The sequence below is a fragment of the Dama dama genome, chromosome 14 (assembly GCF_033118175.1).
Source record: "Dama dama isolate Ldn47 chromosome 14, ASM3311817v1, whole genome shotgun sequence".
NCBI lineage: Eukaryota > Metazoa > Chordata > Mammalia > Artiodactyla > Cervidae > Dama > Dama dama.
Genome location: NC_083694.1, coordinates 44,116,111 through 44,140,912, shown reverse-complemented (window position 1 = coordinate 44,140,912; position 24,802 = coordinate 44,116,111). Strand labels below are relative to the sequence as shown.

The window sequence follows — 24,802 nt, the reverse complement described above, 5'->3', positions numbered from 1 at the left end:
CTCTGGCCACGTTAGGGGCCTTCATGAGGCCAGATGGCTCCCCCGCCAAACCAAGGTGCTGCCCCGTGGGCCTGTGAGGCCCCAGAGAGGAGGAGCAGGGTGGGGGGGCACATTAGCATCTCCGAGAGGTGGGACTCAGCTGCCACCAAGAAGTACCCCCCCACGCAGGCCAGACGGCCATCCTCAGCCAGAGAAGAAGCACGCAGGACCTCCTGCAGTCCCATGAGGAAGTGAGCTTCAGCGCCATATGTTTACTGTGACAGAGGCTCTCAGTACACGCTCTTCTCCAGGAGGTGGGGATCTGCGTGGGGCACAGACGTGGCGGGGGCGGTGGCAGCCCCGGGAGGTGCTTCTGGAAGCAGGGCTCAGACTGGCAGGGGGCCCGAGTCGCTTGCCAGCCACTTCCACAAAAGTGCCAGGCGCTGGAGACCCTAACACACCCCCACCCCTGCCCAGGCTTCTGTGCTCTGCACAGCCCAGCCCAACCTCAGCCGGGGATTCCAGCTTCCTCCCGGCCCCCTGGTGGCAGACCCAGGGCCTGCCCAGGTCTTGACTCAAGACCAACCAGGGGCAGCCTGAGCAGAGAGGCCTTCTCCACACCCAGGCTCCCATGGGCCAGCTGCGTGAACATCTACAAGTGACTCAGACTTGCTGGGCTAAGGGGGTCCTCACCAGTGTAAGAGGGTAACGCGCAGGGAAGCCTGGCCCCAAGGGCCGGGCTGAGCTTGGCTGAGAGAAGCAGGCAGAGGACTCAGAGCTCTAGGCAGGGCACTTACTGGAATAGGCATCACTAAGGAATGTGTGAGGTTATAAAGCTCTCATTAGCCTCAAGGGAAATCTGGACGCATCACTCATTCCTTCATTTGTTCCTTCATTCCTTCCTCATTCGTTCAATACACAATTACCGAGTGCTTCCCAGCCAGGCTTCCTCACCACTCGCCCCCCCACCCCCCAATCCTGGCCACCTCTGCTCCCTAACTCCTGGGCTCTCTCATGGCTAGCTCGTGCCAAGTTGCTGGCATTTGAGCTCCTGGGACCTCCCAACATGGCCCTTACCCACTGGCTTTCCTGGGGGCTTCTGCTCACACCCCGGGCACCACTTCACAGCCCTCAGGTGGAAGCCACCAGCCCAGCACACACCCTGCTCCTCTGAGCACCCACATTGCCTGTCTCTCGCTTCAGGCCTTGCACACAGCAGGATTCACACACTTTCCAGAGAGCACCCCCCAAGTACTGAGACTTGCAGCCCCAGTGACCCCTAGGGAGCACACGTGTTCTAGTCTTCATGAGACTCAGACAAGTGGGGGTGGGACAATCGGCAAGTGACCAGCATCACCAACTTGGGGGGCTGGTGCTTTGGAGCAAGGCAAGGCGGGGACAAGGCCAGACCATGATGGGGATGCTGGATGGGGGTCAGTGAGGCTCCTCCAAGGAGGCAACACTGGGCTCACCCTGGGGGGTGAGGACTGACCCCTGCAGGTGGCCTGGAACCTCTGTGGGGGCAGCAGGGCTCCAGGTGAGGCAGAAGCAGGCTGGGGTGGAGTAGATGGCAGGGGCGGGGTGCACAGACCCTCAAGGCATGAGCCTTAGGACCATGCGTTTTATTCTAAATGAACCAGAATCCTGAAGTTTCAGCAGGGAAGTGACGAGATCTGCACTGCTGAGAACAAATCACCCCTGTGCTGGAGAACTCTGTGTGTGTGTGTGTGTGTGTGTGTGTGTCTGTGTGTGTGTGTCTGTGTGTGTGTGTGTGTACGTGGTTGAGTGTGTAAAGGAGCGAGGACCAGGAGGAGGTGCTGCCAGTGATCCCAGAGAGGGGCAGGGTGGTGCCCCAGGACCAGGCAGGGCTGGGCATGAGGGAGGGGGAGCCTCAGAAGACTCTGGTGAGGTGGGAGGGGGGTTCAGGATGGGGAACACATGTAAACCCATGGCTGATTCATATCAATGTATGGCAAAAACCACTACAATATTGTAAAGTAATTAGCCTCCAACTAATATAAATAAATGAAAAAAAAAAAAGACTCCTGTGATTGTGGCGTTGAGTGCTGAGGGTCTGCAGGTAACAAGAGCTGAGAAGGGGGCTAGGGGGCGGCGCTGAGGCGGGTGGGAAGAGGGAGGGAAATCCTTACATGCTCAGTGAATCCAACCTTCTCTTTTCCAAATTAAGAAAATGCTCGTGACCCTCACCCCCAGCATCCCCAACAGCAGTCTCTTGGGTTGTGGAACCCAGGACAGTTCCAAGGGAACCCTGCTGGGGACTGAGGCTCTCCAGGATCTGTGCCTGGACTGGAGACCCAGGGTCTGCTTGTGGTGGTAGCTGCCCGCCTGCGCCCAGTCTGGGAAAGGTCATGAGGCCCAGCCTTGAGGTGCGGGATCTGGTTTGGCCCCATCGTGCAGGACTCAGGCCAGGGGCTCCTTGAGAGGACCCTGGGAGGGTCCTCTCCCCCTACCCCGCTCCAGCAATCGTACACAGCATCAGGACCCCCAGGGCAGCATGCTCATCCCTTGGCAAGGAGCTTGTAAGGGGCACCACCTCTCACACTGTCTGCCCAGCCCCTCCCCTGCGCCCCCAGGGATGGGCTTTCACATGTGACCTGCACCTCAGCCAAGGCCGCTGGCCCCTCAGGAGTGGAGGGGGGCCCAGCAGCCCAGAACGGACTCTTGTGACTCGGTTTCTCCTGGAAGCCCGGCAAGTGCCCAGCGGGCTGGCCCAGCATGGGGGTCAGTCACTCCCAAGGACACACGGGCCAGAGGGGTCACTCACCACGAGCTGAGGCACCGGCAGAGACTTGCCCTCCGGGCTCAGGGACACGTAGGTGAAGAAGGCACTGGCGGCCCGGTAGCGCTTCACAAAGTTGTTCACCACGGGGTCAGCGTCCACCAAGACCTCAATCTCCATGGACTTATTGCTGGTGAAGGTCATGCGTCCGGAGATGGTGATGACACAGCCTGCGGAGCACAGAGAGCGGGTCAGGGTGGCCAAACCAGGCCGGGCAGGGAGGGCGCTACAGACGCCGGTAAGACAGCACAGACCACAGTCCTCACTGTGGATGTCACAGCGCCAGCACACGGGAGCCCAAGAGTGTTCGCTTTCTGATTAGCCAGTGGGCCTCCTTCTCTTACGGAAACATTCAGAGCCGAAGGGGTCCTGGCAGCCACCCAGGCGAGGGTCTCTACCCCCAGGGTGGCAGCGTCTGGGGAAGGGTGCCGGCCCCCCACGTGCTCTCAGGTCCCTCGGCGGGTTAAGGCTGAATCTGTGCTGACCACGCTCTGGCCTTACTTGTGGCCCTGGAGCTGCATGGCTGCCTCCCCCCGACCCCCCACCTGCTCTAAGGGCCACTGAAGAACCTTCCTCCACCCTCCCCAGTCCCTCCCAGTCGGCTCTAACATTCTGGATGCTGGTCTGATGGCAGGGTTGTGTGTATGGTCAGGCCAAGCCTTCATGCTGACCGCAGTCCTAAGTCCCCTGGAGCCACCATCTGCACTTCAGCCCACGTCTCCTTCCTACCTTCTGTCCAGGTGGGGCTGCATCTCTCCTCCCCGCCAGTCTTGCCCATGGGACCAGCACTCTTCCCTGAGCCAAAGATCTGCCCTCCAAAGACACCCCCATGGCCCTCTCTGTGGTCAGAGTCCCCGTGTGCCCCCACCTCCCAACTCCAGCAGTTTTCCTCACAGACGGTTACACATTCCCATGATACTGTCCCTGAGGAGGGGGGTCCCCTGCTTTCCCCCCACCCCCACCCAACCTCTCTGCACTCCCCACACCCTTGGGTCCTGAACACCTACCCTAGAGCATCTCTCCCAGTCACAGGCTCCCTGCAACCTCTGGCCCTGGCCTTCCCTTCCTCGGACTTAATCTCACGGAACCCAGTTTTTCTCCTATAAGCAGACTTGAGGTGCCCCTCGCGGTAACCAGGGACTGGCATGAAACGAGCCAGGTGCTGAAACTCCTGCCTGGTGGCAGCAGGCATGCGGTGCACTTATCACCACCACTGATGGTGCTTTGCACCCCAAGGCAGCACTGATGCTTAGGGCTTTCCTCTGACACGTGCCCAGGACCACCACCCCAAACCAGCCCGCTTCTGAGCCAGGCTCAAGGAAATTCCTGTCTAGGTCAGACCAGTGCTGGCTGCAGTGACCTAACACCTAAGAACCCCAACATCCCAGCTCCACAGAGACAGCCCCACAACACATGTTTAGAGACCAGGACAGACAAGTCGGGGCAGCGGGTGATGGTTAGGGGTCAGCGTGTGGGCAGTCAGAAGCAGGAGCAGTTATTTGTGTTAAAAAGTACAGATGCTCTGTGCCACACTCACCCCATATTCACAGGGAGCACTCCGTGTCACACATGGCCACTTCTGGGGGAAAGGAAGGCCAACGAGTCAGCAACGTGCAAAGTGCCTAGGCCCACCCTGGGAACAACCCCCATATGGCCCCCATGGGCCGTCTCTAGGGGAGTAGGAAGGGGAGGTGGGCGTCCCTGAGGGATCTCCCAGCATCCCTACCCATCCCCATCAGCCTACCCCAGTGCCGGCCACCACCCTCTCACCCGTGACCAGACAGAGGGCTTGGGGGACTACAAGCTGAGAAGCAGGGTCAAGCCCCTTCCTCAACAGGAAACTCACCAGAGCTCCCAGCCAAGGGGAAGGGATGCAGGGGCAATGAATGCAGAGCCTTTTAACAACTGTTTGTCCAAAGAACAAATGAAAACACACCCATGCCGTATCTCCTGTGTAAGCTCCCCACCAACTGCATGGCTGATCATTTCAGGTAGAAATGTGAAGAAATTTTTCATCAAAACTGACTTCCGACAATGAAGCAGGCTGATGATAAATGTGAGACCCGAGGGGACACGGTCCTGAGAGCCACTCACAGGAGACACAATGACTGCCTCCTAGAAGTCGGGAAAGCTTCAGTACAGCCCCAACACCAGCCTCTCCACCTCTCGGAGACGGCAACACTCCTACCTCACGAGCCCCAGGCTCCACTCACCCCAGGTTGCCTCACATGGAGGTGCTTGAAAACGGGAAGCCAGACTCGGTAATTGAGGGGCAGGGACTGGACTTGAAACTGACAAGAAGAGACCCCAGTGCAGCCAAGGGCCAACCTTCCCTGACCCTTGGCTGGGAAAGTACACCCCACACAGCCCTGGGGTCTGCAGTCAGTCACTGGGGAAGGGGTCAGTCACGGAGGTCAGGGGCACCCCAGGGCAGCTGTGGCCACACCCATGGCTTGTCAGCTCCTAGGAGCCAGGAAGCTCCCACCAGCCGCTGCCATGTCGCCGGCTCCCCCCAGGACCTGAGAGCACAGAGCGGTCAGTCCACAGAGGCAGGAGTCACCAGCAATGGGCCCAGCTTTGTGGAAACAGACATGCCTACTCCACAGACCACCCCCCACGCAGCCCCACCCCAGTCACCCTCTGCACGGGCACCTCTTTCTGGAACGGAGCTCTTCTCCTTCCAGGCATCCAGCCCCAGGCACCTGCAGGTCTGCTCAGCTCCCTCACAGCCTGAGAGCCCCATGAGAGTGGGCGCCCCTCACCCCCGAACCAACACGTGGCCCTGTGTGGACAGCGGCCACGGAGGACTCCAGCCGGGTGGGGCCCCTCCTGCAGACGCTTCACCTCAGATACCACGGTGGCCGTCTCTGCCCAAGCAGCCCGGCAAGCCACGCTCCCTCCCTCCTCCCTGGGACCAGGGGCAGGGCCACTACCTCTGGGGGTGCTGGGCCGGCCTCAACCTCAGCCCGGGACAGTGGGGGCCTGTCTGGGTAGAGCACGACCCCAGCCTGAGTCCAGCTAGGCTTCTGTTCGCTTTGTCTCAGAAACTGCAAAGGCAGGTGTGACCTGCCATGTGCTCAAGGGTGCCCCATGGGGGGCAGTGAGACACACGTGGCCCTGGTAGAGTGGTCCAAAGGGCTGAAACACTGCCTGGGGACTGTCCCACTAGCTCACACACCCAAACCCACCTGGACAACAGCATGTTTAAGAGTGGTGGAACACGCTCAAGGGGAAAAACAGCATCTCCCGCAGGCGCTGGGTACCACGTGCCACCTTGGATGGGGTGGGATCCCAGGAAGTGAGGCCAGGAGGGACCACCCAGTTCTCCTTCAAGCCACAGAAGCAGGGACAGATTAGCCCTGACACAGACAGACCGTCCCCATGAGGGGCAGGCTCTCCAGGTCTGGAACTGCCTGGGGGGCCCGCCAACCCCCCAGGATATGGTGCCCTGCGGAGGAGCCCTGGGGCCCACGGGCACTGGGGGTCTCACAGCCCTAGGTTTGAACTTGGGCAGGAGGCAAGGCTGGAGCCTGCTGTGCCTCAATTTCCTTGTCTAGAAACAGCTGTCTCTCTGGGGGGTCACTCCCGCACAGTATGTGTGTGGACAGAAGCCCAGGACTGTCACGTCTGGGGGTCTGAGTGTCCTTCTCTCACAGCCCTTGGGGTGGGGGAAGTGTCTGAAAACCCAGGGGAGGGAGTGCCCACGGAACGCCCTGTGGTGTCTTGAGGGCATGAGAAGAGTCCTTCTAACAAGGTAATAATAAGAAGTGACATTTAAAACAAATGGCTTCCTTCCTCTCTTTCTGCAGCAGGCACATTTGCATCGGGCAAGAAGCTGCTTCTGCATCGGGCAAGAAGCTGCTTCTGACGCTGTCACAATGAATCAAACGGGCGAGTGCACTGGGCAGGGAGCCTCAGCTCTTCAGCGGAGAAGACATGGATGAACCCCTGCCCTTCCACCTGGGTCCCAGGACACGGGCAGTTGTCCCGGATCTGAGGCTGAGGAGTGACTGCATTCATGGCTGGACCCACGGGGGGCATCCCCAGCATAGGAGCCTGTCTGAGAGGTGGGGGCTCAGCTGTGCTCTCGGGGACCCTAGTTCCAGTGCAAACCCTCTGTGATGATCCACCCGTCATCCCTAACCCCCGAACCTCAGAGGGGCCCATGACCACTGCTGGGAGGCTGGCCACAGAGGGGGAGCACTTCCCATCCCACAAGAGCTGAGCAGCTCTGTGCTCTCCTGGGGTTTCTGCGAGCGTCCTATCCCCAGGGCTCACAGGGTGAGACCAGGGTGGGGAGAATGGCAGAGCTCAGAAGTGGGCTGGAGCCCCACCGCCTCTCTGTGTCAGCTGGAATTTAACACAAAGGGACCTCACAGGTGGGATGAGGTTAGAGACCTTGAGGTGGGAGCTCAGCCTCCATCACCCAGGTAGGCCCAAGATCATCTCAGCAGTCCTCACGAGAGGACGAGGGAGCCGTGACCACAGACGCAGGGTCAGGGAGATGCTGGGCTGTGGCTGTAAGGGTGGACAACGGGCCACAAGCCAGTAAGTGCAGGCGCCTCTAGAAGCCGGAAAAGGCAGGAAGCAGATTCTCTCCTGAAGCCTCAGGGAGGATCGCGGGCCTGTTGACCAGAGAGTAGCACTTTCAATACTGACACTTTCATTACTGACATTGAATCATGGCTGCATGTGGCTACTGACGGTTGTGGGGACGGTGCTGGGGGGCTCGTGTCGGTAAACCTGACATAAGCAGATTTAGAGCTACTGGGAGCAGAGACTGAACTGTCTGCCTCTAACTGTCCGAATTCAGCAGAAAAAGGGGTCCCTGGGCCAAGACTATGAGGGGACACAGGCAGAGCCGAGCCTTCCTTGGGGCCAAACGCCAATGACTGCAGAACCCTCAGCCCTGTTTCAGTTTGGAGTCTCACATACGTGTGATGGGGGAACCATCGCTCCTCTGGCAGTTCAGTGAGAGCATCTACAGTGACTGGCGCTGCACCTGATCAGCATCGCCGCTGAGGCTGACGCCCCTGGGCCCTGGCAGAGGACCCCGTGCAGTTCAGGCCCGGAGGGTGGTGGGAGGGCACCAGGCATGGGTTCGAGAGCTCTGACCTTGAAGCCACTGTCCCCGCCTCCCCTCCTGGCTCCACCACGGACCCACCCTTTGGCCATGGGCACTTTCCTTAATCCCTTGACCAGCAGTTTCCAAATCAGAAAACTGAATAAACAGGGCTCCTGTCTCATTGGGGAGGACAATCGTACCCTCCCCCATGTGACGGGTAATTGTGTGAAGCATTCAGCACCATGTCTGGCACTCGAAAGTGAGCAATGCACCAGAGTTAAACAGAAGAGGCACCCGCAGCAAGCTGAGCTGCAGGTCACAGCTGATCCGTTTCTAAGTCACGGCGGGGCTGCCTCGAGGGGCCACCCAGGAGGGCCGCCAGCTCCCCCTGCAATGGGGCCTCTTCCAGGGCAGGTTTCAGACAGGGATTCAGAAAAGAAAGCAGAATACTAAAACATCACTCTTCCCAAGGCTACACTGCCAAGTACTGCAAACTTTGAGAAGAGCTCAGTGTCTAAGCTCCAAGGAGCTGGGGCAGCAAGTGTGCTTACGATAAGCATCTTCTAGAGACTTCGCTTCCCACCCTGAGAGTCTGGGGGGATCACTTCTCCACAAGAGCAGTGTAGGTCAGCTGTAGGTTTTCCTACCCAAGGCCTCCAAAACCACTAGTTGCCTCCAAAGGCAACTATTTTCCCCTTTGCACTTTTCTTAGCATTTTGGCATCTCAACAAAAAGTCAGAAATGGAGCAAGTGAAAGTAAGCTCAGGACTTTAGGCTTCACCAGCTTGCCCTGACTGACGCCGGCAGCCCTGTTTTCAGGTGGGCGGTTGGGGTCCCCTGTGCCCTCCCTCAGCACTGACCTCACCTCGGTACCACTTTCTGAGGGGTCTCAGGTATGTGACACTGGACTCCCCCCCAGGCCTGACTCCTGGACAAAGTGCTCCTCCTCCACCTCGATGGCCTGGCTCGAGTTCGATTCTGTACATGACCGCCAAGACCCCCAAACCCACCTACCTCAGTGGGAAGGGGGACGAACGCTGGAGGACTTTCAGTGCCCGGTGGAGGGGCTGGGCTGAACCCGGAGGGGTCACCAGGACGACAGGTCACCGGTGTTAAAGACCGTGAATGTGGGCTGGAGGGAGGGTTGATGAGGGTATGAGAGGTGGTCCAGGCGGCAGTGATGGTGTGCTCCAGGAATCTGGGGGGTGACAGCAAACCTGCCACACCCTACGAGAGGGCACTGTCCCCACCCTGCAGGCTGCCCCCACTGCGTCAGAAGTGTGGGTGCCACCAGCCCCCTCTCAGTACACACCGGCTGGGGCTGAGATTCAAAGTCGTCCTCTGAACTACTTCCGGGCGACGTTTTCATGCCACAAAGCTGCACACGTGGCTCCCTGACAGACACCCCCCCAAAGTGACCACTGAGGCCACAGCCGGGCCGGCGTCTGCCGACAGCACACCAACGCCCGTCCTCTGAGGAAGCAGCCTCCCGGAGGCTGAACAAAGACACAGCTGAGCAGTTCCTGCCTCAACCCAAAGGCCTGGCCTCCTCTCCATTCCAGCTGTTGTTCAAATGAAATATGGTGAAACAGGGGAGTCAGAGAAAGTCACCCCCCTCTGCTAAGACCCCCATCTATGGTCATCAGAATAACGGCCCCCAAAGGCGCACCTGGCCTCCATTTAACGGGGAGGGGATACACTGCTGATACCTGGAGCTCCCAGGCTGTGGTCACTGCTGCACCGCCTGGGAGCACTCACACGCCCTCTTGCTGCCCTGCCCTCCTGCCGGCAGAACTGGACACAGCCATGCAGCCCTCCCCTCCGCGGTGGCACTGGCTCCCGCCCTCGCGGCCGAGACCAAGGACTGGCAGCAGCTCACACTCTGCGCCCCGAGAGCCCCACGGGCTCACAGCCATCTCAGCAGATCTGCATCAGAAAATCGAAGCGGAACCATGGGGAATGTCAACACCGCCCCTTCATCAAGTGTCTGACACTCTTCTGATGCCTGGCACCAGGAACCCTGAGCCCGCGGGGTCATCCAGGCGCGGCCGGCCTCGCCCTGAGCATCCCCAGAAAGGAGTGGACAGTGAGAGAGGACGAGGGGCCAGGGAGCGGCAGTTCCCCCGGGGCCTCTGCCCCTCCGTGTTGAACACGACATGTGACAACTGTCTGAAGCGGCCAGGACTGAGACCTCATCGGCAGTGACTGGCCAGGCTCCTCCTCCTCAAGCCACAGTGAGGCAGGGAGTGAAGAAGTCGACAGCTTCACACGGGGACACTCCTTGGGAAAACAACAAATAAGGTGTGACACTGTCTAATGGCCCCGGGGACACTGCGCTGAAACAGGCCAGACTCCATAACTGTTGACTTCAGTGTGGCCCACATTCCTTTATACACAAAACAAGATGTGATCCGAGAAAAGAGAAACCGTCTCTCTGCTCCCTGGGGCTCCCCAGGCCGGGAGGCCCAGCTCTGGGGCCCCGGGCTGCACAGGCTCAAGGCCAAGGCTCTGATGACGCAAGGGGTTTGTGGGGGTGTGGGGTGCAAAGGGCTCAACGTCGTGGGGGGCAGCCCACAGCTCAGCCCTCACTCTCACTCCACCCGCAGTGGAATGTTCCAACAGAAAAGCACGGCTTGTGAAAAGGAAGATCCCTTTCACTGTGTTTTGGGCTTTTTTTTGGCCACGCCCTGAGGAATGTGGGATCTCAGTTCCCCGAGGAAGGAGTGAACCTATGCCCCCAACATTGGAAGTTCACTCTTAACCTCTGGACCACCAGGGAAGTCCCCTTTTCTCTGTGTTTTGGAATAAAACTAACTTTTCAGAAACAAAGTCTTTTCTGCACCCACATTGCCCTGACATCTCCCAGGTTTCAATGCATCCCCAGGAAAAGTGCTCTCCTCCGGCCAGGGTTCACAGTGTTCCCTCAAAATGAACCAACTGAGCATCTCCTTGCCCAACGAGCATCTCCTTGATCTCCCTAACCTCCCTGTTGAAATGTGATTCTGGTCACAAGAGGGATGGAGGGTGAAGAGCCAGGGGTGAGGAGGGGTGGGCTCCCTGTTTCTAACAAAGGCAGACTTCACTCTCTGGGGCCTTCCCCTCAGTGGTGAAAGACCTGGCTGATGGGCTGATCTGGAGGAACTGGCCACCTCTGGAGGACACCCAGCTGGCAGTTCTCAGAGGTCACTGGGGATGCACTGAATGAGCATGATGTCCACTGTGGGTTCTGACATCATGTTTAAAAGTGACGCTGTGATCACAGTGATTTATCCAGGGAGCAGTCAGTTCCAGAAAAGGAAGGGCCAGGACTTGCAGCCGGAGAGGACCCTTCCTCTCCCGAACGTCCACAGCACCCCCATATACAGCACCAAGGCCCTGGGAGGACCTGCCAAGATGGACAAGACCCACTCATTTTGGGAAAATTCTAAAAGGACTGTGGTCTGCATCTGACACAAATATCTACTAGTTGGGAAGGGGTTCTGAAAGCAGGGAGCCACAGACCACCCCTTCCCTCCCTTAAAGTACCCACCCCAGTCCAGCGTGGGTCAGATGACGCGCTCTCGACCAGGCCGGGAGGGGAGGCGCCCCCGCTTCGGGTTGCTCTGTCCCCAGCGGGCAGCACTTATTTGCCAAGCATGTCTGCAGGCGCGTGCGTGCAGCTGGGCTAGACCCCAGCTGGAGGGGGCCTCAGAGGCCTGGACCGCTGGCGCTGCTCCGCCCAGCACTGCTCCCCGAGGCCGGGGGCGAGGAGTCAGCCCCCGCCTTCTCTCTGTCACCCCCACCTTCTCTCTGCCCCTCTCACCGCCTGGACCCCTGACCCCAGAGTGAAGTAAGGGCTGCTCTCCAGGGGCACACAGCCTCATCTCAGAAGACACAACAGACTGAAGGGACAGTCACAGTATGTCTCCAGACGAGCACGGAACCATTTCCGGGTGGGGCTGGGACTGGATCTCTGCTGGGAAAACCACTGGCTCTGTGCTGGATGGTGCAGATGGGCTGAAGGCTGGGGGCTTCCTGCTCTGACCCGGCCACTGCTGACAACACAGGTGATCCATCTCCCCTCCCCCAGAGGTTACACGCCACCACTGTGCACGTGGGGTCTTCGCAGGGCTCTGTGTACCAGGCCCCTCAAGAGGGTAAGTTTACGCTGCTCTTTAGCAGGAACGAGTGACAAGTTTTAGTCGCTAAGTCTTGTTCGACTCTGCAATCCCACAGATTGCAGCCCACCAGGACCCTCTGTCTGTGAAGTTCTTCAGGCAAGAATACTAGCGTGGGTTGCCATGTCCTTCTCCAGGGGAACCTTCCCAAACCAGGGATCGAACTGGCGTCTCCTGTATTGCAGGCAGATTCTTTACTGTCTGAGCCACCAAAGACGCCCCTTAATGAGATGGTTAGACAGCATCACCAACTCAATGGACATGAGTTTGCGCAAACTCCAGGAGACAGTAAAGGACAGGGAAGCCTGGCGTGCTGCAGTCCATGGCGTCGCAAAAAGTCAGACACAACTTAGAGGCTGAACAACATCACAGTGGGATAAAGCCCTCTGGCTTCTGTTTCTCTGGCAAATGAGCAGAGACCAGGGCCCGGGGGAGCCAGGGTGAACCAAAAGCAAACTGTACACAGACCCAAGTAGCCAAGGCGGCCCCTCTCTGTCAGTGGAGTTCTGTTACCTTTTCGGATCTTGTCGTGGAAGTTAATGGCATCCACGGAGGCCGTGACTATGTTGGTCTTGCAGTGACGTGCGGCCACGATCCCAGCCACCTCGTCCATGAGCTTCATGGTGACCCCTGCAGAGGAGGGCAGGCAGCAGGTCAGATGTGAAGGAGAGGAGCCCACTGCCCATCCTGGAAACAAGTCATGGGAAATGATGCCCCTGCTTCCACCAGTAGGGCTGAAGCCGACTGAAGTTCAAGCTGAAAACCTTGCTTCCTGGGAGCTTTGGAAGACGACCTTGGCTGAGGGTCTAGGCCACCAACAAAGTGATGACCCTGCTCCTAACCTCTACAGCTATCCTATCCTGCCAGGAAAGCTTTGTCACGCCCTCTTCTGGGGTGGCCGCCATCAGAAAGCCAGATGACAAGAGCTGGAGGGAAGGTGGAGAATCAACCCTCTACAATAGCTGGTGGGGATGGAAATCATGCCGCTGTTTTGGAAACAGCTGGGAGGTTCTCAAAAGGCTGGACACAGAGTTGGCACATGACCCAGCAATTCCACTCTTAGGTGTGCACCCAAGAGAAAGAAAAACATCCATTCACACAAAAACTTGTACACATATCTCATGAGGGCCTTACTCATAATACACCAGAGCAGAGAAACACAGATGTGTATCCACAGCTAAAAGGACAAAGACAACGTGGTGTATCTGCACAGTGGAATATTGTTGTTTAGTTGCTAAGTCGGGTCCAACTCTTTTGCGACACCATGAACAACAGGTTCCTCCTCTGTCCACGGGATTTCACAGGCAAGAATGCTGGAGTGGGTTGCCATTTCCTTCTCCAGTGGATCTTCCCAGATCAGGGATCGAACTCAAGTCTTCTGCATTGGCAGGTGGATTCTTTACTGTGCCAAGTGGGAAGCCCCACAATGGAATATTACTTAGTGATAAAAAGAAGCAAAGTACTGACAACAGGTGACAACATGGATGAAACTTAACATTATGCTGAGTAAAAGAAGTCAAATACAAAAGACCACGTATTAGAGGATTCCATTTATATGAAATATCCAGAATATGAAAGTCCATAGAGACAGAAAGCAGACGAAAGGTTGCCTGGGCACAGGGAGTTCAGGAGAAGTGGGGACTGGCTCCTAATGTGGGTAAGAGGTCTCTCCTTGGGGTGATGCAAGTGTTCTACAATTGCTTGTGGTGATGGCTGTGTGACGCTGTGAATACACTACAGAAAAATCAATGACCTGTAACGGGTAAGCTGTATGGTACACGAATTACATCTCAATAAGCTGTTATGTAAGAAAACAAGGGAGATCACACCAGTCCATCCTAAAGGAGATCAACCCTGAATATTCATGGGAAGGGCTGATGCTGAAGCTGAAGCTCTAATACCTTGTCCACTTGATGTGAATAGTTGACTTATTGGAAAAGACCCTGATGCCGGGAAAGATTGAAGGCAGGAGGAGAAGGGGGCTACAGAGAATGAGATGGTTGGATGGCATCACCGACTCAATGGACTTGAGTTTGAGTAAGCTCCGGGAGATGGTAAAGAACAGGGAAGCCTGGAGTCCTGCAGTCCCTGGGGTCGCAGAGTCAGACACGACTTAGAGAATGAACAGCAACAATATGCTTTTTCCCTGCGACTAAGACAAGACTGTGGAAAAGAGAGTTCAAGGTCATGATGAGAGATGGGGGTGACATTAGTGTATGCAAGGTAGGGGGTCCTGCACCCAGAGTTCCCAGGTTAACTGGTGGTGTCACCAGGGGAGGGGAGACTTGGAGGTTGGACAAAAAGAATTTATGTTGGAATTAATGCTTAGAACATAGAAAGTACCTACAATTAATTCCTTACTTATTCATCCTGAAAAGCAGAAGCTGTTAAGAGCAGACTATGTGGAACAAGTAACAGTCAGCTCCTTCAACCAGCATTTTGCCCCATTTATCCAAAATGTGGGTAGAGGTTCCACAAGGGATTTCACTGTTACTAAAAATACTGCAGGATCTAGTATGTGTGGCCGGGATGGGCCCTGAGCCCAGGGCACACGAGCTGAGTGGGAGAGGAGGAACGTGAGCAGCTGATTGAGCTCCTGATGCCAGAACCCCCACCAGGCCAGACCACAGCATCACGTGACCTGGAAGCTGGCAAAGGGTGGGGACACGCCTTGTCATCCCCATGTCCTGACCAATTCCAAACCTGACACGCAGAACTCAGAAAGGACTGCCAACTGAGTGATCAAGGACCAAAGGAACTCTGATTGACCCAAGAAGGCAGCTCTGACAGCAAGTCCCCGGCCCACGCCTGTGTTAACAACCATAGTCAGCACAGATGAGGCCGGGGACAGCATGCTCATCTCATCCACAGAAAGCCAGGCAAGCTGCTCAGGGGCATGTCTGATAAACTCCACATCATTTAAAACTAGCGTACCATCTGAACAGACAGCCCCCTGCCCACCCCCAGCAGCCAGCACACAAATCTGAGCTGGGAGACCTGGGAGAGAACTGGACCTGGCCGCAGCTCTGACAAGAAACAATGGTGTTTATAGCACTGACCCCTGGACTGAGCCCATGGCCTCCTGGTGCCCAGGTCAGGAGCAAGCATGACCTCACCATGCAAGTCTACTGTCAGATGATGCCCCAATTTGGGGTTTATCCCGGGTCCGGGGACAGTGATACATGGGCAGCTGGTGACCAGAAAGAGGAGGAACCCCAGCCTCGAGGGACGGGAGGTCTGCTCCACATGGCCCCCACCTGGACCATCCCCATCCACCTCCGTTACCTCTGCCTCCCGGGACCATGGTGGGGTCATCAAGAAGTGACAGCAGGTAGATCTTAGCATTCAGGACACAGAAAAACTTTTGGAGAAGAACTTGGACATGTGCAGAACTCAGTGTTTGGCCTTACACAGGCAGGAATCCCAGCCCCCACAGTGTGTGTGTGGGAAGTGCAAGGTCAGAGCTAGAAGCAGAAACCTGTGCCCATGGCTCCCACAGCCCCAAGTCTATTCTCATAAATGCAATGGAGAAGCGTGAAGCAAAACTGGGCCCTCTGGGGTCCTGTGTGCAAAGTGGACTCTGGGGGCTACTCAGAGAGAAGGGGATTGATCTCATAAAACTGAGATTACAGGTACCTCAGGGATACTGTGAGCTCGGTTCCAGACCCGTGCAATAAAGGGAATTTAGAAACAGCTGGGTCAAACGAATTTTTTGGTTCCCCAGTGCATATAAAAGCTATGTTTCTACTGCACTGTAGTCAATATTGAGTATGCAATAGCATTATGTCTAAAAAAGCAATGTATACATCTTAACTGAGAAGAATCTATCGCTAAAAGATGCCGTCAGGTCCTTCAGCGAGTCATATCTTTGTGACAGCAATGTCGGAGATCACCGATCATGGATCCCCGCTACAAACATGATAATGACCAAGTCTGAAATACTGGGAGAATTACCAAAACACGACACAGAGACATGAAGGGAGCAGATGCTGTTGCAAAAATGGCACCAACGGACTTGCTCCATGCAGAGCTGCCACGAGCCTTCAATTTGTTTTAAAAAAAAAAAAACTTTGAAGTGCAACCAAATGAAACTCAGTAAAAGGAGGTCTGCCTGTATAATAATAAACACTGACTACGAGCTGTCTTCCCTCTTCTGGGTGAGCCCTGGACCGGTCGCTGCGTGGGTCTGGTCTGAGATATTCTTGTTCTCCCTGCTAACAGAAAATGGCCCTTGCAGAAATAAGACAGTAAAACCCTCATAATCTCAGTCCTTTATGATGTTTGCAAAGAAGGACTGTCACCACAAAACACCCTTAATGATGTGACTGCAGACAAGATATATTACAATCAATGTGTCCACTGAGAAAAGTAAATTTTGTTTAAAAACAAAAACGGGGACTTCCCTGGTGGTCCAGGGGCTAAGACTCTGAGCTCCCAAAGAAAGGGGCCCGGGTTTGATCCCTAGGCAGGGAACCACATGCTGCAGCTAAGACACAGCACAGCCAAATTAATTAATTAATTAATCTTAAAATTAAAAAAAAAAATAAAAAACCCAGAAACCCAGTCGCCTGGTTTGTTAACTGTCCTTCCTCCCACTGCTGTCCTGTCAGGGGAAGCCACCATCTTCCCTTCACTTTTTTTAATACTTCAACTAAAAATATCAAGCATCAGAGTTTGGAGAAGGACAAGGCAACCCACTCCAGTATTCTTGCCTGGAAAAGTTCATGGACAGAGGAGCCTGGTGGGCTGCAGTCCACAGGGTTACATGACTGAGCATGTGTGCACGAGGGTGGAGGGAGACGGGTTGGTAGTAATAAAGTGGTAGAACTAAAAAAAAAAAAAAAAAAAAAAAGCATCAGCGTTTTCTCAAAACCGCGTCTTTCTAAGTTCCCACTGAAAAACTGCACCAATCCCTTCCCAGTTAGGTACAACAGGTGCCGCTGACGATGGGAGGAGGACTTGGCAAGTTACAGTCTGTTGTTCACTGTCCTGGTTGCCCGAGATGCGTCATTTAAAAGATGACAACAAAATTGTAGGATTGGTTGGCCTTGGGTTCTGCATTCATTTCAGGAATTATGGGAAGGGAAAAAATAAGACCTGCTTGGCCACTAACATACAGATAAACATCGGGTACCAGAGATATTTTTGAATCTAACATTTAACTGCTTACAGGTTGTTTCTTCCTTTTCCTTTTTTTAAAAAAGTATCGACAACACGTTGACTAGCTTAAAAATAGAGGCTTAATTTTCTTTTCCTGGACCCGCCGGGCTGACTGGGTCGCGCCTGCTGCAAACCAAAGCAGCCATTAGCGGCTCCCAGCTCGGTGCCACTGCCTCTGCCCGCACTGTGGGTGGCGATTTGCAATGCCCCCATTTCTATATTTAATCCTGGCTGACAGAGTGTGGGTGCCAGCCTCCTATATTAAGAAAACGATAGTAAGTTCATCTTATTTTAACTAGCCCACCCTTTGGAAATTATAAGGGGAGTTATTTTAAGAGCCAGCTGAACGACGGCCTCCAGAGACCGTCTGGCTTCTCCCTGCCAGGTTTCTTTATTTTTTAAATTAATCAATTTATTTTTTCGGCCACACTGCAACATTTGTGGGATCTTAGTTCCTCTGACCAGGGATTGAAGAGGTACCCCCCACAGTGGGAACACAGAGTCCTAACCACTGGACAAGCAGGGAAGTCCTCCCCACACTCCCCTGCCCCGCCCTCCCCACTCCCGATTTCAAATGTACCTGCAGGGCTCTGACACCAAGGACAGAGGAGTATTAACGAAGGCATCTAATAAAGACTGTATTGGGGGTTAACCAATGCACAGTGTAGTGAAGACGACTCGTTTCTAACGACAAAATGTCAAAGGGGACATCTGGCTCCCACTTGCCCCGAGCATTGCAGACGCGGGGCCGGGGAGAAGGGCTGCCTGGCCACAGGCCAGGTCTCTCTGCTCACATTCTGCATCAGGGAGCTGGAGAAGGTCACAGTCAAGTGTGCTCACTGCTGCTTGAGAATCAATGCCTTCCCTGTTCTAATCAGGCAACAGGAGAAGCAGGGCAGGCAGATTCCTGTTCCAAATGCCATGGAGAGCAGGGAATGGGGGCAGTGGTTATACACAAGCCCCCCACCCTGCTGACCCCTCCCCGAGAGAGGTGGCCACCTTGCAGAAGTTTACACAAGACCCAGAATCATCCCCATGGGTGTCAGTTTCCTCTCAGGTATCTGGGCTGTGGTCTCAGGATGAGGACCAACAGTGGAGAATTCACATTCCTGATGTGGAACAGGAAGGACACTGACAGGGGTGTGCCCCCAACGATCACGGCCAAAGAGAAAGCAAAAGCTGCTAACAGGTGACCACAACCAAAAGTCCATTCGCAGAGAAGGACATGCTCAGGCTACACCGCTGACCAGGTTTCTCAAGCTAGATGCTCTGCATTTTGATAAGAGGGGGGACCGGAGCCACCCTGTGCCCAATGCGTGGGAGCAGCCTGCAGGCAGGTGTGGGCAGAGGAAAGCCGTCCGTGGTGGGCATCGCTGCGTCCTCTGACCAGTGAGCAGGAGCCTCCTGGCCAGCCCAGGAGAGGCTGGTTCACAGCAGCTGGGGCATCAGGGCTGTGACCAGATCCCAGCTCCCACCCCGTCATCCGATGACAGGGAGCCTTAGTAGCAGACGATGGTGTTTTTAGAAACAGACTCTTAGAAAGTGAGAACCGGAAGGCAGGGGGCTGTCGCCGAGGCAATCGTCAGCTGCACGATGGAGAATCAGGGGCCCAAACCAGCCTTTGCCCCCTCATCTCTTGACCCCAGGAGACCAGAAGTTCCTCAAAAGGAGGAAACACGCTTTCTCGCCTCCTTGCTTCCTCCCCGGCCAAGGATCTGACGCCCTGTCCACCATGACAGAGGAGCTCCAATGAAACGAGGTCACGAAACTGGAGAGGAGCATCTGGGCTGCATCCTGTACTCTTCAGTGAAATCAGTCCTCCCCCCGATGCACAGGACGCCTTTTCACAACCACCCAGCAACACTCAGTAGATGCCGTCTATGCAGGAGCCTCCCCCACGGACCCCACACCTCATCTCCAGGCCTCCTTCACCTGGGCCCCTCTCTGCTGTGCACCCCACCTCCCCAGGGCTGGCGTGGTGGGTCTCCATGGCAGGAAAGCGGGATCGGCAAGCGGGCAGGTCGTGGTATGGGCTCTTACACCAGGTGGACAGGAAAGGCCTATTCTCTTATTCCAGAGACCTGAAGACAAAGACAGGCCTCCAGACAGCTGTCAATGGGGCCTGAGCAGACCCAGCTCAATCTGTCTTCAGCTCCGAGTAGACCGGTCAGGGAACTCGAACCAGATGTGAGGCCATTACCCAGGAAACATGCAGACCCGGAGGTGACAGTGGAAGCGGCAAGAACTGACTCTGATGTTTGAAGTTGGAGCCCAAAGGTCTGGCTGACAGGTGACACAGAGAGCCTTTGAGACAGGCTGAGTCACAGAGGCCACAGGAATCTTGGCTCGACAACCAGAAGGATGGTCTGGTCGCCACCACAGGGGTAAGGCCGGGAGGAACCCAGGACTCGTGTCTGATACTCTGTGCCAACCGTCCCAGGCTGGTCCTGAAGAGGCAGCTGGAGTCAGGGGTGGGCTGGGGGTATGTGGCTGGAGCCACCGGCCCAGGCTGGGATGGGGCCTGGGTCCCCGAAGCCAGCAGGAAAGGAAGACAGGCAGGAAGGCGGGACAGCACAAGGGCTGCAGGCGTGGCGGTGGCAAAGGAAGCAGGGGAAGGCGAGCCCGGGCCTTGGGCAGGGGAAGCCGGATGAACCGTGAGGGCCAGACCAGCCCGCCAGCTTTGGCAGGAGACTCCAGAGAGGACAAGAGAGGGACCGGGCCGGAGGGATGGAGAGCAGGCGCTCCAAGGTGCGGAGCAGGAAGTGCCAGCGCCTGCTGGGTCAGGCAGATGGGGGCGGGTTCCCTGCAGGAGCCACCACAGGGGCAATGAAGCACAGGGCGGAGCCTGTCCTGTGGGCCCAACCCGGCAGTTTTGAGGATGTGGGAGCCACATGCTGGAGTTACCGCCCGTGATTCTAACAGAGGAAAGCTGCTAATCACCCAGGACACAGCCACCTGCAACTGTCAACTCAAACTGTGTTTCCAAAAGATGTCTTCCGTTCACTCAGAGGACGTTCACTGAGCTCATTTTCCAAGAGCACCACGGGAGAGAGGCCAGGCAGGGTAGGAAGATGGGGCGCCAGGAGGCGAGTGCCTGAGAAAACCAGTCATCACAAGGAGGCAGAAAGCGGGGAGCTGTCCAGCCAGGACGAGAGGGGGTTTGGGGGGGAACAGACACAGGTGTGTGTATGACTGGGCTGCTCTGTGTTCACCCGAAACTGTCACAGCATTGTTAACTGGCTATATCCATTATTAAACACACTAAAAAGAGAGGAGGCATTGGGGTCGTGGCAGGTGAAGCGGCAATGGTGCATCCACCTGCGGGGGAGGGGCTCAGGACGCTCCAGGAAGACACAGTGTGGGCCCGGGCGGGTGAATGGGGCCAGGTGGGAAGGCCAGGCTGGACATCAAGGCAAGAGAACAACGGGCACGTCAAGGGGAAGGGAGTCAGAGGTGAGCGCATGGAGCCGAGAGCCGCAGGGCCCAGGCTGAGGGCCCCCAACCTCCGGGGTCTTCCCTCTCTGATTTGCCCCCCACAGCCAGACAGGTCTTAGAAAAGCCCAGTGGTCTCGGCTTCCTTTCACGTCTGGCCAGTTGTGGCGACAACGCCCCTCTCGGGCTGGGAGAACCATGTGGAAAACAGCCAACAAAGCGCCAGGCAAGGCAGTCCCCAGGAGAGAAATCACGGCAAAGGACATTTAGGAACCAACACGGGAGAAGGAGCGAGACCTTTAAGAAGATGAATCAGAGACAAAGGCACAAAACCATCCCCGCTTTTCATCAAATGTGAAAAAGTCATGTGTCATGATGGAGTTAAAAATCCATCGACACAAAGCATGCCACAGAAAACAAACAGATCTGCAAACCAAAACAAGGAAAATCAGTTTTTCTATTTCAGGCAAGCTTTTCTATAATTATTACTATTATTCATTTCGTATGCTGCTACGTTCCTGCATTTTTAATTATTTGAGTTATTTTTATCACCGAATCTCCTGGGCTCTCCAGGTATGTCACTGTGCCATCTGCAAAGCCAGAGAGCACTGCTTCTTTTCTGCCAGTTCTTGTGACTTTGCTTTCTTTCCTGTTTTACTGTGGTGCCTAAAATCTCTGAAACAATGTTAACCTGCCTAACTCCTGACCTCAGGGGAAGATCCTCCAGGCTCCCCTCTGAATAAGATCTCGCATTAAGGCTTTTATCATGTTGGGGGAGTAAAATCAATTCCTACCCTGACTGTTTTTATCAAGGATGGGGTTTTGGATGAGTTTATAAAAAGGTCTTGAGTGTTGCAAGAACCTAAACACCCCACAGACAGCTGCCGGGTCACCCCTTTCAGCCAACCATGGGGGAGGGGAGGGTGGAGGGAGAACGGCCTCTCCTGGGCCAAAATCCCAGGACTTCCAAGTGGAGGATTCAGAAGGCAGAAGCCCAAAGCCTGGCCAGCGCTGCCACACAGAGGCCCTGAAAGTCAGCACCCAGAGAAGCAGGTGCTTCTTTCAGGCCGCTTTTCCTCGCAGCAAATAAGTGTCCTCCTCACCCTGCATTTCACTCCCCACATCTTTCCTATTCCCTTGACTGGTTATCAGAGGCCGCGCCCCTGAAGGTGATCTCCAGCCCTCCCCACTACATCTCATACCACCTCGGCGCTGCCCAGGTCTGTACTGTGTGTGTTTTCTAGGTGGCAGGGTAGGAGCCAGTCCTCAAGCAAAGATTACCCAACGTGTGCAAACCAAAGAAAACAGGGCAGGAGAGGAGTTTCTCTAAGACACGTGTGCAGCACGGAATTACTGAAAACAAGCTAAATTAGCATCCATCTCACTTCGCTATTTTCTCCTGGGATTGGCGTCCACTGAATTACATATAGTTTACGAAAGACTTTCATTCAAATGACTCAAACAGCATTCTTGGTGACGGCATTCCTTCTACAGGAAAATACAGTAAGATCACTGTGCTCAGTGTTTTCTGCACGTTCACTCCCGGTGAGTTACGAGGCATCAGAAGAGAAGACTAGTTTTGGTAAAATTAGAAGGCACGATTTTTAAATCACGAACACAAAATCCCTACTAAAATAGGCACTAAATATTATAAAGCCTTTATAAATACTTCTTTAACGTGTATTTTAAAAAATGACTGTTAAATGCAGCCACACAGGTTATATAAATGAGAATAAAATGCCTTATATTTCTAAAAGATTCCAAAAATTCCCTTGCTGCCTGCATTTCATGGATGCCTCAAGCATGTGAAGAAAGATCGGACTGAAGAGTATAAACTTACTGCCAAAATCTGGATGAAATAAGCAAAAATTCTAGCGCAGAGTTTCACAAACTTCAAGTAGAACAGAGCTCTATGAGGCTTCCCTGATGGCTCAGTGGTAAAGAATCTGCCTACAGTGCAGGAGACTAAAGAGACGTGGGTTTGATCCTTGGGTTGGGAAGATCCCCTGGACAAGGGAATGGCTACCCACTCCAGTAGTCTTGCCTGGAGAATCCCACAGACAGAGGAGCCTGGCGGGCTACAGTCCGTGGGGTTGCAAAAGAGTCAGACATGACCAAGCGACTGAGCATACTGTACCCTACGAGTCTCAAAGACAGTTCTCAGCAGTCCAGAAGCCCGGGTGTTGGATATAGGGGCTAGTGAAGAACAGAGAGCTGCTGAGGCCACAGCACCTCTCTAAGCAGAAAGATACCCTGATTATCACAACATTCACGAGCCTAGAACATACCCTTTGCTATGAACTACAGCTTCCCTTAGGTAGGACTAAGTTCATCAGATCTAAGGGCATTGTGACCAGCACTTAGTTCAAAGAGGAAAATTATCATGAAATTGGATAAAGAAATACACAAAAAGAGGATTAGTTAAAAAAAAAACAACAACTTGAAAAACACATCTCAAATCAGGGCCCATTCCCTGATTGTGACAGGCCCAGGGCTTATCACCCCAAGCTTTCCAACCCAAGCCTGACCTGTATCTCTTGTTTCCAGAACAAGCTTCTGCAAAGCATCTCTCTGACTTTGTGTGAAACCCCAGAGCCTACACAAAGAGTAAGACTGAGCCCTGCTCTGGAGGCATCCCCTGGTAGAAGTATCAGTGTAATCCTGCATGGAATGGCACTATTGGAATGGGGTTTTGAAGGATGAATAGGAGTTTTCACAGTAGAGAAGAAAGGAGAACTTGGCATTTCAGGCAATTGGAAATGAGTGCAAATGAATACCATGTGCAAGTGCCCATCACACCCGGGGGATGAGGAATTACTTGTATGCCAAGAGGAGTAGTGCCCAGACTCCCACCACCCACACAACTTCTGCTAACTGCCATACTGCTTCCCGACTTTTCCCCTTTTGTTTTTTCTTTATATCATCCTTTTTTTCTTTTTTAAAGTTTACTTTAATGTCATTTGAGATGATTATTTCCATTAAACTATGGATTATGACGTACCATTTATATTTTCCTTAAATCACAAAGAAAATAATCACACACTGTTAAAGTAGAAAGCATCCCTCTGTGAGGCTGGAGCTAAGTCCTCTTTTGTGCCAGCTGTGGTCCCCAAGCTGGGAGCTCCAAGGCCTGTGCTGTCTGAGGTGGAGTCTGATTAAAGGAAGAAACACATGCAAACACCAGAGGCCAGACCATGCTGAATTAACCCCTCTCTCTTGGTGGGTCACACTGTCACTCCCTGGTAACCTCACTGTTCCCCCAAAGGCCCTGCCCTGACCCACGGGCAGCCATTAGACGTCTCGTGGCTGTAAGCTCCCAGTGTTGCATGTGACCCTCCGTTAGGACAGTTACCCATCTGACTTTCATTTACCAGTTTTAAAAACAGGCGCTGACAGTATTTCGGTAATTTATTATGCAACTTCTTAAAAGTTGAAATTCATACTTCATTAAACACAAGAGCCTAAATTGGGTCAGATGCCAGCATGGTCTCCTGGGGGGATTAATGAGTGAGTGGGAAGGGACAGCAAGGGTCACTTGTCCTTACCTCCGTGCACGAAGCCGTGCAGGGTGCAGTCGGAAGGCCCCACCAGGTGGATCAAGCTGGACTGGCTGTAGCTGACCGTGTTCGGCTCTGAAATCATGAAGGAGAGAGATGAGGTCACAAGACTGATCGGTTTCCACAGCTTAAGGGCCCTGCAGTGTGACACTGTCCTGACGTTCACATGGTCATTGCCACCACCCTGGGTGGGGTTTCTCTAAGGAACACTGGTCTCAAAACAATCCAGTCCACGGGGGGAAGGCTTGAGGATTAACTAGCCACTTGGATAGTGGGTCGTGACGTCATTTCCTGGGGACACCAGTGTCCCTAGTGAGGCCCTGCCCTGCCCCACGGGCAGCCACTGCCCACCTCCACCTCTGGGCTATAAGCCCCCAGGATGGATGTGGCCATCTGTTAGGACACAGTCACCCATCCGACTTTCATGCCCCATTCCATAAACATTTTAGCAATTTATTACACAGCCTCTCGAAAGTTGTGACTTCACTAAACACAACAGTAGGCAGAGACTCCGGACCAGACAGAGACACTGCAGGTATGAGACCCCAGACCCCATCCTGGACTGCAGCTGGACCTCGGTGGCGACCCGGCCCAAGATACGCAGCACCAGAAGGGATGCTGGCTTTTCCTCCTGCGTCCCCCATGCATCTTC

General features: G+C 54.6%; 1 protein-coding gene across 4 annotated transcripts in view; it reads right to left on the bottom strand.

The window, feature by feature from the left end:
* Positions 1-24,802, bottom strand: part of ACOT7 (acyl-CoA thioesterase 7) — a 97,169-nt gene that overhangs the window by 9,882 nt on the left and 62,485 nt on the right. For all 4 annotated transcript variants that reach the window (XM_061160518.1, XM_061160520.1, XM_061160517.1 and 1 more), the window contains exons 6-8: positions 24,139-24,225; positions 12,515-12,631; positions 2,765-2,949 (exon numbers count right to left, since the gene is read on the bottom strand). In XM_061160518.1, the coding sequence (XP_061016501.1) occupies positions 2,765-2,949; positions 12,515-12,631; positions 24,139-24,225 (389 nt within the window). The remainder of the gene's footprint in view (positions 1-2,764; positions 2,950-12,514; positions 12,632-24,138; positions 24,226-24,802) is intronic.